The sequence below is a fragment of the Balearica regulorum genome, chromosome 5, assembly GCF_011004875.1.
Source record: "Balearica regulorum gibbericeps isolate bBalReg1 chromosome 5, bBalReg1.pri, whole genome shotgun sequence".
NCBI classification, from domain to species: Eukaryota; Metazoa; Chordata; class Aves; order Gruiformes; family Gruidae; genus Balearica; species Balearica regulorum.
Window position 1 is genome coordinate 61,142,635 of NC_046188.1, and position 14,807 is coordinate 61,157,441.

Consider the following 14,807-nt stretch of genomic DNA (forward strand, 5'->3'; position numbering starts at 1 on the left):
TCTATCCTAACATCTCAATGTAATTTTTTCAAGCCTTCTCCTTTTATTAAGAAATACCACCCATCCCCAAAACTCCTCACTGTGTTTATAAAACATGCATCTTGAGTTTAACTTAGGCCCTTTGTATTAAAAGTTGGTCAGTCAGTCCGTATGGTCTCAAAGTTCATTCCTTATTAACCTTTGTAGTACTATAATGAAAATAAGGAATCCTCATAAGTACACAAAATGCATTTCTGTATGTCTGCCTAGTTAGTCCTTTGACCTCAGCTATGCATCCTCAATCATACTGTCAGCCATTGTGCCTGGGTTGTTACTCCACTCAGAGAGCAAAGTCTTACTTACTGTAAGTAGCACTTACAGTACTACTGTACTTTAGAATAGTCTTTACTACTGTACTTCAGAATACAAAATCTTTAGCCTTGGTAGCTACATTTCCATTAGGGTTAAAACTCCATTACATACCATTAAGTGAGTTTTCTCAATAGAGAGCCCACAAGCTCCCCCAGTATATTTCTAGCTCACACACAGTGGGAGGGGAGACTTTCCAGCACCTAGAACATCAAGTATTCAGGGAAGAACAGCACACTGCTAGGGAGGCAAAGATTCTCTCAATGACAAAACCTAGTGATGAAGACCGCCTAGTCAAGCAGATTTTGCACCCTTTTTCCTGCCGTCATTTGCTATTTTCCTAGGCTAGATTTAAGAAATATACCTGTAACCACTCCTGTAACCACCTCCCCCTTCCTGCCTTACATGCATGGTGAGTTAAATTACTGCCAACACATTTTTACGTAACCATTCTGTCATGAATGCAAAACAGAATTCAAGATTTTATATAATCAATAATTAAGAATTAGTTCAACATCAAATCACAAATAAGATATTTTACTACACTCACATTTACCATACGTATAGCCTCCAATGATGTCTGCTGCACTGAGTGACTGTGAAATATCCTCTGCTGAAGTCCAATACTCAATACCCATGTAAAAGCCAGTGAATCACACCCATGTGAACAGAAAAAGATGAAGAAAAAAATCAACCCTGCCAATAGGTCAGCCAGAGAGTGCTCAGATAAGTACAGGAAAGTACAGTAGACAGAAAATGACCTGCTAAATAAAAGTGGCTGATTGACACACAGCAGTTGTTTAAGACTTCGGAAATCTTTGTGGCATGCATAAAGACAAGATAAAACAATGTAATATGAACCAAGGCCATCTGTGGATGGTTGGAGTGCATTCTGCAGTTGTGAAAGTCACTACTGAGAGGTAACCAAGTATACTTAGATATCACATGTATCAGCAGCAATTGAACATAGGACCTGTAACTCTAAAGTCCTAAGACTACAGACCACTCTACTTGGTGTAAGAGCTCGCAAACGATAAACACTAGACTTTTGCAACCACATGACCAAAAAGTTGAATCACCAAGATTTTCCACAAAGATGTTATTTCGGAAGATGTAGCCTTAAAGACCAAAGATCGTTACCTGGGCTCCACAAATTATAAGCTAAATATGTTAATTATATTTCTTGTAATAAAAGAATGAGAGAAATTGCATAAAACATATAAAAAAGTTTATGATAACACATGATAACAAAGTAGAAGGACATATATACTAAGGCAAGGTAGTTGAAACTACCTTGACGGTAGCACCACTGCAGATGAAAGTCAAGTGTATAGCATATATACTTTGCCTAGGGCAGCTACAAAGCAATTTCTTGAAGCACCTGTATTATAGTCTCCATAGAGATTTTGTATATAGTTTAATGCCTATTAGATCACATCAGATATTAACATAAAATGTTTCCTCGAACAATTCTAAATCAACTGTTTCTCCTGATTCTAGAAAAAAACCCAAAGGCTTTTGCATTCTATCACTTGCTTCACCTTCTTTTTCATCTTTAGTTTCCAAATCTCTCTCTGGAATATGCTCTTTAACTTGGACATAATATTGGTAGCTGCTGGAAAATTGTCTAAGTATCACTTACATAATCAAGTCATCAGAGTCTTTTTCCAAGAAAAAGGCTTAAACATTCCTCCAGAATGTATGAAACAAACAAAAAAAATCAGTCTTAAGTATGATTCAATAGCTTTAATTTAAAATGGGGATAATCAGCAAAAATATAAAAGGGCATGGCAAGAAAGGGAAGAAATGTTTGATCGACTTAGTTAGCTATCTTAATTTTCAACAGACTTCTCTGAGCCCGGTAAGCATGGAATGCTGTGTTTTCTTGCATGTTATTTTAATAGGAAACAATTCAGAATGCAGCTTATTGTCAGAACCCAAGACAACCATTGTATAGTGCTTCTATACAGATGATCTGTTCAGAAGCTTCTATAACAGAACTACTAGCTGAATCTTGATAGGCTTAAAGCAAGCACATATGCAAGATAATAAATTGAATATAGGCCAGTTTATGTTCTCCTCATGTGTGCTGTTTCAGTTTCAGCTCAAAGACTCTCCAATATGGCTAATTTTAAAACAAAAAATACCAACTTCTGAAGTTGATCAGCAAGCTGTTATACAGAAATTTGTCACTAATGCCATGGATCTCATATTGGGCTGTGAAGGGGAGAAGAGCTGGGAAAAGAAACCTGGCAGCCAGTCAGAGTGGTGATTTGTAAGCTTTTTCAACAAGTCATCCGCCTCTTTTAGAAGACAGATTATGTCACAACCCTCCTCTCTTCTTATTCAGTCACATGAATCACCTTCAGTTCCACTGATAATTGAATAAGATGCCTGTGGCAACTATAATACTTGCATTAATGGGGAAGATTAGGCACATGCTTGATGTATTGTCTTTTGTTGCAGTTTAGAAGCTGAAGACAAGGAGCACAGCCAGCAGAGTTCAAACAGTTTTCCTGCAAACTACTAACGGCACCCAGACCACAGTATTGTATTTCAATACAAGAAAATGTATACTATAGACTTTTTCCAAGCTATTTAGAGTTGATAATATTTAGAAGAGTATGGACTTTCTATCTCTTTATTACTCTTTTGGATGAGCAGAATTGGTGTTATGAGTCACAGTAGTTGCTATTGTGTTTTGATGAGCGAGCAGCCTACACAGTAAACATTTTTATTTTGGCATGGATGTAATACAAGTTTAATCTCTTGGCATGTTAGCACTACCTCAGATACACACCCATCTGAATATATGTATGTTCACTCAGTGGACTGGAGGAGGAGGAGAAGGCTGGAACATGATTTCTGGGTCTGTAATTCTTGCCTTTCATCTGAAGGCAATTAATAGAGCAACAACAGGAATTTCTATTCGCTGTTGATTCTTGTTGGTTAAGTGAAAGAGGCAGTCACTTTGAAAAAGCTAACAGCATATGGTCTGAAATTAAGTAAAGACAGAGCTAAGCCAATTTCTGTAGTCCTTAAAATAAAAGAATTTTGACCACATATTTTTCTGGATAATTTTTCCTAATACTAATACCTATTTTCTCTTCCAGACAGTGACATTACTTGAAAGAAGGTATCCTTACAGAAGTCCTAAGATTCATCCTCAGTATAATGAGCTTAATGGCTATAGCATGGGTTTGATTGCTCCACCTCTTGCTAGTACAGGTTATGAATAGCATCCGGAAGAAAGGAAAGAAAAGATTAACATACTCTTATTTCAGGTCAACGCTGCATGTACTTCAAAAGGTAAGTCTAAGGCAAGCTACAAGAGTCATCAGATGCCTCCATTTCATATGAAGACATCTCTCTCTCAAAATAGAACATCTTACTACTGTACAAAGTTTTCCAGAGGCAAGAGATTTTCCATGTTGCCACACTCCATCCACTGCAGTTCAAATAGCTCAGTTAATTTATAATGTTCTTAGAGAGCCCATAATACTGTTTTTAGTAAGTATTAGCATTTATATTTGTGATGCTTGATAATAATTTGTGGTTGTATCTACATGCCTACATACAAAAATGGAGGTTGTGCCATTTTTATTCGGAATGGTGTGTTCCAATTAAAGCCTGATGGAAAGATAAGAATAAAGCAAGAAGACAATAGATGAAATTGTATGTGAACCCTCTAGCTCAAATCCCTTCGGAAAACCAAAAGTTTGCTGAAGATGACACACTTTCAGCTTCAGGTAGTTGGGAGTGTCTCAGGTTCCTTAGCTTGCAACAGAAACTTTTAACAGTGACAGATTTATGCTTAGGCCCTGTAAAATAACACATTGGTTACCTGCAAAACGCTTCCCACAAACTGCTTTATGAGAACTACACAAGAATTTTCCATATGCTTCTAGAAACAGACAGCTGACAGAGAGGCCTCCCTTAATAATTCCTGTGACCTCCTCAGTGGGGCTTTGTGTCTTACTAACAAGGTATCCTGGAATATCTGCAGTGTTACAACCTCTTCTAACGCTGCGTGAAACCAGGGCGGTGCTATCTGCCTATGTCAGATTATCATTCAGCTTCTCAGAGAACATAAGCTAACTGAGACAGTTCTGAAATTGCCATCAAAGTATCACATGCTGTGAAGTACAGTATAGCTGTACCCATTGCATTGTTTTGTCTTTCTGATATTAGGTAAGATATTATCAGGAAAAGTTCTTCCTCCTCTAAGAAATTCTACTGCAGACGAATAATTTTTATTACTGGCAAAAGGCAGGAAAAAGTCAAATGAAGAAAAAACAGTAAACAAAGGAAAACACATTAACTGTGCTTCATATACAACTCACACAAAGCTAAATGTTTTTTTGGCTCTGTCCACCTGCTCTTACATTTTGCTGCCTGCTCAGTCCATACCTATGGCCATTCATGGCACAGCACTTTTCACATGTCATTTTAACATCAAGAAAGGTCTATGGAAAGAGCTGAAGTGTGGTGACACCTTAGTGCTATTTGATCTAAGTATTGCTTTGTCCCTGCTGCTGTTGCATGATGGTACTATACACATTATGTTACCAGACTACTGCTTAAAACCAGATTCTCTGTTCTAAGCATCTGAAAATAGCAGTTGTATCTCATTTCGCCTGCCTGGATCTCGTGATTTTTGTATTTGTTTGTTGCCTTAAGCCAGTCCAAGCCACAGATATCATGCAAATCTAGGTTAGCCAACCAGCTGCAACATCAAAACTGATCCCAGTCTCTGAAGTGATTTCTGCTAATAATGAAATTGGAGCCAGCTTTGGCATACTTCACCAAGGGTTTATGGAAGCCTGTTGCAGTTACTCTCTGCTAAGTGCCATTTGTTACTCTGGAAGGTACTCATACTTTCATTATCAGCCAAAGAGCAACAGTTTATGATTGCAGGGCCTGAAATCTTTATATGCTAATCACAGTCAGTGCCAGATATGTGACATTAGGATTCTTGAACATGAGGATTAAATAAGCAACTTAGATTGTTTAAACTTTTTTTTTTTTTTTTTTTTTAAATCACTTGTCAAAGGAATTTGGGAGTAGACTGCTTAAGTTCTCCTGTGAACAATGCGAGATCATTTTCAACTCTCTTCCCTTCCCCCACGTGTGCTTACCTCCTTAAAGAGCTTGCAAGGAAAAGCAGCAGTATTGATATTCTCCTTTATGTACCCTACATAAAAGGAATTACATGCAACCACTGTAAGAGCATTATTAATTTCTGTAAAAGCCTGTGCTACATTTGAACACAATATCCTTTCTGAACACAGTACTTGAAAAATCATCCTAAAGACACCCTGTGTTAACCCTCTCCAAATCTGTGAACATTTCAGTGTGAGACTTTCTGCACTGAAGCTATTTCTTGAGCCCTTTCTCATTATGGTATTGTCCTCAGTGTATCCTGAATGCCACACAACCTGATAACTGCACACCTTAGCCTTTTGTTGGTAAACCTTTTTAGGAATGAAATTTAAACCAGGAAGCAGGAGTGGCAGAAATATCGTATTCAAAACTTCACTTAAATAACAAATTAATGTGATCTCAAAAAACACTAGAGTTACTTAGCTTTAGCTGTACAGAGCACAAGTTAAACTAATAGTATAATGTTACCAACAGCTACTTCCTGTTGTCTCTTCTCATTCACAGTCCCACTCACTCCCCAGTTAATCCTCTCCCTGCCCACACTCCAGAAATGTAAGTTTCCAGAACCTGATGTAAATATTTTGTAAATTAACTTCAAGATTCTCAAGCTTTTATTAAAGACTGACATTATATCATGAATATTTTATATTCATTCAAGAAACTACCAAAATTAAAGTTCCTAATCATTTCACGTATTTACCTACATATTATGTTTATACCACTAGTAAAAAAAAAATAGAGTGCATGTGCATATTTATACATGTGTGTTTTTAATCCAGTGCCATACAGAAGCACTAACACAAATGGCGTGCGTAGAATTTACAAGAGAAGTACACACAGGTTAAAATATATTTTAAAAGTATCATGACAGGATGTGCTGCTCACATGACATACAATTAAATTAATATTGTAATTAAAAAAACAGTATACTGTGAAGGATCTATTCACATCCCATTCGTGAAGTTTTCAAACACTGAAAAATAAATACTTAGAACCTAAAAAAATCTAAAAGCTAACAAAAACTAAGTGGTTTTTCCAAGGTGATGAGACAACTGCATAAATCAACTTTGTTTTCTTTTATGGGAAGACAAAAACGATCTCATGTAGTTAATTCATGTTCAGACAGTTCATCACAAAATTAGGATTTAAATAGCACCATCTTTTTAAAAAACCATAATTTTATCAGAGTAACATGCACAGGAAAAAAGTACCACCATTTTTATCCAAAACAAAGTCATCCTGAAAGTTCTCATACAGTTACCCTGATGAAGAATTGATTAAGCAAAGAACTACTGCAAATAATTTTTCATTTTAAAGCACAACATGGTAAACAACACATTCTCCTTTTTTGCCATACATTCCCATGCAGGATTTGTTTTGTTGTATTACAATCTGAGGAAGGCACGAGCACTTGCTAGAATCTATTGCCATTTGTTCAAAGTTTGATCCTAGAGTTTCATTTTTAAAGACAAAGACAGCTGATTCTCCCCCCCATCCCCCCCCCCGCCCAAGCCGCCTCTTCCTCCTCCTCCATGAAGAAACGTCTTTAATTCATTCCTCATGAGCAAACTTCCAATATTTTATGTCTGAGGCATTCGATACTTTCTTCTGCAAAGTTGAGAATTCTGACTAAGATTTGCTAAAGTGCATTTACAAAGAGAAAACAAAGCCCAGCAAATCACTTACCCTCTTCAGCCACGTGAAGTGCTTGTAAATATCAATCTCACCATCCATGCTTTGGGCCCATCTCAGCAGTCACATTCCCAGAGTTAAAAGAAATTTTTGGAAGCAAGCGCACTGCTTTGTTCTACAGGATATAGCTGTGACTTCTTCCCCTTTCAACCCTCAACTTCTAAAATCTTGAATGCGTGTTCACATTTTAAGCTAAATCTTCTGCCTCTGTCCCACGGTCTTATCCCAAATGCGTCTCACAGATGTATATATAACACACAACTGTATAAACTTCAGACTCTCCCCCAAACATCTGGTTTTTTTAAACAGCAGATTGGTTAGCAACAAGAACAATGCAACTCTAAAAAGTCAAAAATATAACTTGCTAAATGATCGTTAAAAAAGGATCTTTCAAGAATAGTATAAGTCTGCAGAAACTGTTCCCTTTTAATGTTGAATAACAAGCTAAAATTATTAGGCTGTCACTGAGAAACTATTTTCAAGTAATGCCTTCTCTGGCTTTCTGTTTCAAGAGTGGCTGGAACTCATTACCAAAGACCCCCTATTTCCTGTCTCTGTTTTAGTCCCTGTTTATCGTAACACTACTCAGCCTTCTCAGTTTATTTCAGGCTCAGACTAAACCTAAAAATAAGTTCTGCTCTTTGAATTACTTGCATGTCCTCTCAAAAGACATTATAAAAGAGGAAGAATTCATGGACGATCCTGTGGATAAGTTATTTATCCCATAAATACTGCTATTGCCAAAGAGGCAATTTTCCATCTTAACAGACGATGATGATACCCGTCTAAAATTTTTGTCTGCACCTCTGCTGAAGCTGAAGTCTCACAGCATGGCAAGTTTTCAAACTTGCAACACCAAGATAAATGCATATGCAAAGCAACGCTCTGGCAAGAAGGGAACTTTTAAAGCATTGCCTGTTACTGCGGTGTCCTCTAGTGCCTCCACGCAGTAGTTATGATTAAGTTCTAATTTTTCCTAGTAAACTCCAGTTTCCAATGCTGCATCTCCCTCTAGTAAATGTGACTTTGGCCTTAAACTGGGCAACTGATTGTTCCACACACAAGGACAACTGCGTGGGCAATGTCTATTAAGATCAAAATGCAGCTGTCCCCACGGGATTTTTGTGATGATCTCAGAACATTTACTTATCTCTCCATTTTCTTCAGTTTCTACAACCAAACTCACTCCTGCATTTAAGGCGAAGTAAAAGAGCAATTTGGAAGAGCCAGTGACAAAGCTGCCCACCATACTAATGCTATATACAAAGAATTCAAAGTCTGAAGCTGTGTAATGCCCTGAAAAGCAGTTCTTAGAGGGACCTGCCTCACTTAGCCACCTATGCACATTCCAAACTGTGGCAGTCACAGATGCATGAAGGAGTTTCTGCAAGGGATGTGGGGTTTTATTATTTCAACCATTCCAGATCCTTTTGACCTGACGGACCTCTTTTTAGAATCGTCCATGACATAAAGTAAGAGGGAAGGATATAAACCTAGACTTCCAGCTTTCTTCACATGTTTATTACCTGTTGTTAAAGTCATGTGACAAGAAAAAAATATGATTTTTTTTAAGAAGTTAGTGCTACAAGTCTTCTAAAGGTGCTACGATACCTAAAATCACCAGTAAATGTGACAAGATAAAAGAACTGTCAGTTTCCAAAAACGAACCATGCCACAAGTCAGATCTGAAGAGGATTTTGATTGCTCTGTACATAGAATGTACTTATTCTATACTGGTCATAGAAGCTTTTATGCTATCTTAAAGAGAGCAGTTATTTCTTGAATAGCTCACACCATCTGCCAAAAGCCTTAGTACATTGTTAATGATCCTTTTAAAAAAAAAATCATAAAAATGAAGATGTACTGAATATAGTATGCATGCATCACAGGCTCTGTCATGGCTGACAAACTGAAGACTGACATTAAAACATAAACTCCCTACAGTGTAAGGCATTTTTCCCCCAGAAAACTAGTTATCTAATTATGGAGAACAGCAAATACATCAAACTTTACCTCAAAGCATTGCGTATCCCATAGGACCACCACGACGGAGCCTGAAGTTCCCCATTTCATCCATTTCAAAACATAGGCTCTAAGACTCTCATTTCAGGCTTATTTAGGGAAGGGGGAAACATACTTCTCTTCAATCACTCCACCACACATTATCTCATAATGATTGTGTTTTTCAATTAAAAAAAAACCTACAGGAAAACTATATTACTCACTTATTAGTGCCTTGGTGTAGCGTCTGCAGCTAGCTGAGTATCCATTTCTCCTCTTAAAAGTATTTAGAATGACAAACATACCTTATTTCTGCCTTATCATTTGTCCTGGATTTCACGCAAAGGCCTCTTGATTCTGTTAGAGTCATTCTTCCTGATTAAAAGGTAAACGTGTCTGAATTTTCTGCATCTTATCAGCCACAAATATTGACAACATACATTCCAGACAGTCACATGTTCACTTTTAGCCTGTCACCTGCATGCTGAACTTTATGTCCTGCTTGAGCTTTGGCCTGAAAAAGTTTCAGACACCAACTGAATGCAAATCAATTGCCCCAGATTTGCTTAGAATACTTTTCTGTTTCACTGGAAAAGCAGGTTAGTTTCTCTGGGCAGTTTGAAAATAAGAAAAATATGTTGCAATCTGGGGATTGCTTCATCAGGTTACTGCTGTATTTTTTTTTTTTTTATTTTTTTTTTATTTTTAGGAAATCCAGGTCTGTGTGTAGTTTTAAGAAATCCAGGTCTTTGTGTAGTTCTTCACTGAGCACTACCTTCTAGTTCAATGAAGAATTAAAAAATACCCCAAAACCAAACCACCAACCATACCAAAAAATCTCCCACCATCACTGCAGTACCGCTACCCTGAAGTGTTACCCCATGGAGAGAGAATGATCTAGTTATTACTCTGTTCCCCCACCAAATTGTTTATTTTCTCCAGTGCTGTCTCCATAGATAAATGATAACACACATTACAGCAATGTAAATGCAATGTAAGGTACTAAAATGTTTTAAATTAACAAAGTTTATATACTCCACAAGCTGTATGAAAACCCATTAGGATTTCTTTGCCAATTCTGTAATTTTATAGAAAACTGCTGACTACTGGCACCATTGATAGAACTAAAAACTCCATTTGCAGAACATCAAAGGTGCTAGCCACATGAACGTCTGCTGATACATAACCCATAAAAAACACTCAGTTAAGCAACCCATTACTTCCTCAGTCAGAATGTCAATTATTTCAAACAAGATTTTAAATCTGTTTCAAATAGTAAACAGACATGCTGTGACAGCTTTGAAAGTGAAGGTAACAGAATGCTTTAAACAATCAGTTACACTTCTCATGTCCCTCCATTTCAGACCTATGAAAAGGCAAGAAAACATCTACAAATCTTCTTAGATCTGTGGAGGGAAGGACAATCTGACTGTCTGGTGTATTCCCTCCTCCTGCCAACACAGGAGCTGAGGAAGCAGAGTTGTTTGCTTTTCCACCACTGTCCCTCTTTCTCTCACCCTATGAATATTACAAAATTACATTTATTACTGTTATTTTAGCAACTGTACTTTTTATTCAGTTATATTTGTGCTAAAACATATTTTTTAATGATCTTTCAGAGCAGCACAAATGCAAACTGTCAATAGCGTTCTTGTATTGGCACTGCATTGCCTGGGATCTTAGAGGGCACGGGAATAGGAAGCAGAGCAAAAGTTCTTCAGCGTCCATCAGGTCCAGGTCCCCGGAGCATTGCACCTCTCTTCCTTTCAGCAATAATATTTAAGTCATTTTGGTTTCAAAACCCTTCAGCCTCTGAAAATGCTAGAAGAACATACACTTGGCCTTTCAGGGCCAAGAACTGAAATGACCAAATATGTGTCTTCTCAGCCTCATCAGGAGACTCCAGCTGAGTATGGACATGCAAAAAAAATTTACTCATTCCCAAGAATTAGTATCGACTTTTCCTACATCCATTACTCTGTGCTCTTCCCAATCCTAGTGTTCGGGATGCTTTGGAAATAAATGGATTAGCATCAGATTTTAAAAGGGAAAAACTTCCCTAGCATGCCAATTCACACACCTGTCATTCTCATGCTGCAGAAAAATGTGAGAGCTTCAGAGTCAAGGAGTGAGAGAATATGAGAATATGCCTGCACAGGAATATTAGTATAAAAAGAAATTCAGGCCATTTGTGGAAAAGACAATGGAGGAAGAAATCATTTTTACATGGTGAGTAATGGCTTCAGAAATCTAGATGAAGCCTTTCCAGCAAGATAATTTGTCTTCGAGTCTTACTCATGACTAACTGATAATCTCTAAGTGACAGAGAAAGATTGAGCTCTTGGAAGAAAAGGACAAAACCATACTGCATTCTGTATCAGAGCACGTTTGCTTTACTTGTGATAATTTAAAAAAAAATAAACAAGTATCCTGGGAAGCAGACTAGAAATAATGTTATGTAGCTACATGAACAAATAATCCTTTCCCAGCATAAAATGCACTTGATCCAAATGGCTTACTTCTTTGATTAAAATCTGTATTTCAGAAATAATCGGACTTAGATGGCCATTAGTTCCAAGCCAGCATGGTTAGCCCTCACCCTAATTGCATATTTGGGGGGGGGGGGGGGGGGGGTGTGGGGGAGGTAATACTTCAAACAGGTGCTGACATCTTTGGAGTCATTCCCATCTGCAGGCTGTATGATATCACATATCTCTAGCACTACTATGTCCTTTCTGGTTATTGCTCAAGTAATTACTAGCTCTCTTCCCTTGGCTTGCATAAAGAACGTATTACCAATACTTAGATGAAGTTACTGTTCATTAATTCATCCACAGACATTTGCACATTCTTGGCAGTTTCAAACATTCCTTGCCATATGCTGAAATACTTTTTCCAGCTCAAGTTCTAGAAGAGCTATAACTTTTTGCATGAAACTTACTTAGAAGAAAATGTAGATTGTAAGAAACTTGAGTACTATGTTTTTGCATAAAAACTAAACGTTTTCTACTTAACAGAACAAAAAATCACTGTGAACACTCCCCCTCCCAGTTGCTACAGTCAAGAGGAGTACACCAACATGTAAAGAAAATATTTAAAGAACTATATTTACATTGTACCATACAACGTATTACAATACAATTCAGGTTTAGTTTTCAGTCTGAAATGTTTCAAAGCATTGCTGAAATTACTAAATATACAGTAAATCAGTATAGGAAACATTTGAAAGAGGATATTTACCAAATATTTGCACATACATCAGCAACATTACCAGGTAACATTTTGCCTGTCCTCGGTATGACATATATCAGATTTTCTCTTTTAAATTTCAGAACAGAAAAAATTGTAAAAAACCCAAAACAGATTAAGCTGCAGATAAATCTTTACAAGCCCTTATTTCTGATAAAGAATGTACACATATTGATTATTTTCTTCTTAAGCATTTCGTTATTTCAGGAAAATAAAGCACATGTTTATCTACTTATGAAGAAGAGTATCACGCCAACATGTTGTATACTACATCTAAAATAATATAGCTTGTTTCCATTTTTGAAAGATCACAAAACCTGAAAATATATTTAGTTGCATTTTAACTAAATACAGGTCTGTTTACCACTATTATTAGTGTACTATTCCAAAAGAGAATGAAATAATTTTGTTGTGAATGATACTATTGCTATGTTTGTCATAGCTGGTAACATTTAGCAAATCAGATAGTTCAACCTACCCAAATTCTATGAAATCTGAATAGAAGTTATATACAGAAATATTTCTAACTTATGCCCTTCCTCTAACATTCAAGTAATACCTCCAAACCAATACAGGACCTTTAAAAAGAAAATTTTGCTCCCAGCTTCTTTACATGACCATCACTTCATCTGTTAGCACCATTGTTTAATAAAATAATTCTCTCTTACCAATCCTTCTGTTAATTCCTTTATGGAAAACATTTTCCAATGTTTCATTTAGCTACACTTAAAAAAGCAGACACTTCATAACACTTCTATTTATACATTAATGTTTGTTAAATTACTACAATGTATCATATTTAAATCAGTGAAAAGCAATGCAGCTGTAAATTCTAGCAACATCAGAACGTGAAGTGAAAAAGGGACACCATGCATAACATTAGACACAAAAGGAAAGATGAACTAGTGTGATATTCAGTCACTTAGTGCAAAGGAAGACACTGAAGCCAACAGCTGAAAGAGTCTTAGATAAATGGAACTGAATAAATTGTATTAATCCTTTTGAAGGCTAACATGTAATTTCTGTATACAATCATGGCTTCCTATAGAGTAGTCCTCTATTTCCTCGGACAGTATCAAGGTGAAGATTGCCCTCCGCAATGGCTAAACTTCACAATATGTCTGTAGACTACCCTGAAATCTTGGAAATTTTAACATATAAAAATAGAGGCCCTGTTATTATAACAGGAATGCCATCTTTCTTCCATGAGTACTCTAAGCCTAAGGCCATAACACAATGCTGTTTAATCTCTTCTGGTCATTGTAGTTTAAAGGTGGCTCTGTTAAGCATTTCAGGTGAAACAAAATGCCAAACACTAATCTTACCATGTAATTTTAACAAAGAGATCTAAATCAGCCCTACTCACTGATAATCTGTTTTAAGCTTCTATTAGTTCTTTGTGCAAGGAAGACTTTCCTACCTCTGCTGACAGCTACTACAGGAAGCAGTCACAGTCAGAGATGATAGGGTCGACTCTCAGACAAAGCAACCACAGAACATTAAAAAAATTAGGCCTGGTTTAGAAAAATTCCATGCAAATGGTGTACAACCCCTTTCCACTAGCTCTAAGCCACTCTCTAGTGTTCATAAATAGCTGCATATATGAAGGACACTGCTCTTTCTTGTGTGCTATGAGTTGCTCTTACATGCTTGGGGAACTCTGAGAGGACCAGATCTTCCAGTTCAGGACTTCCTAGCATCATCAACCCATTGAAAAGAAGCTGGAGCACAGCGGAGGACTGGGTCATACAACTTTTGACTCTGACTACTGCTCAGAAAACATAGCCATCTGATGTTTCAAATTGGCAAAAACAAACATGAATGCTTACGGAATGACAGCTTTCCTACGCTGTCCCAAGCAGGCTCTACTGGTCCATTTTCAATTTAACATGTGTTAATACTACTTGGCAATCGGAAGATTCAGCTATATATAGCTCCATCGTGACTCTCAACAGTTGAGTCCCACAGTCAAATCTACCAGCAGATTAATATACTGGCTTAAACTGGCATTGCTCAGAATATATTCTCTTCCCACTCAGCTGTTGCTGAAAAATTCTATTGATAGTTTTATAAATGTATAAAAGCATTTTTTCAAGTATACTTAAGTGCCCTATATTGCATGATTTTCTGCCTGTGTTCTGGACAGATAACTCTGTAAAATGGATCTTAGGCAAAAATGAAATAAGGAAACTAGTGACTTATGTTTCAGCAGAGCACTTGAACACATGCTTAAAATAAAACTTTGAAGTAATTTCAAAACTTCACAAACTCTACCAAGTCAGAATTCTGAAGTGGGGTCTACTGTTTTAATCCATGCCCCTGTGAAGGCACTGGGGAAAAAAATTCCTTGATTT

At 37.0% G+C, this 14,807-nt stretch overlaps 1 protein-coding gene across 2 annotated transcripts in view; it reads right to left on the bottom strand.

Annotated features, from left to right (window-relative positions):
• PPFIBP2 (PPFIB scaffold protein 2) overlaps positions 1-14,807 on the bottom strand; it is a 109,141-nt gene that overhangs the window by 54,936 nt on the left and 39,398 nt on the right. The window contains exon 1 of one of the 2 annotated variants that reach the window (XM_075755226.1): positions 7,198-8,015. The exons of the other annotated variant lie outside the window; for it this stretch is intronic. Coding sequence (XP_075611341.1) covers positions 7,198-7,245 — 48 coding nt within the window. The 5' untranslated portion in view covers positions 7,246-8,015. Of the gene's footprint in view, positions 1-7,197; positions 8,016-14,807 lie in introns of those variants that run through there. 2 annotated transcript variants of the gene reach the window in all.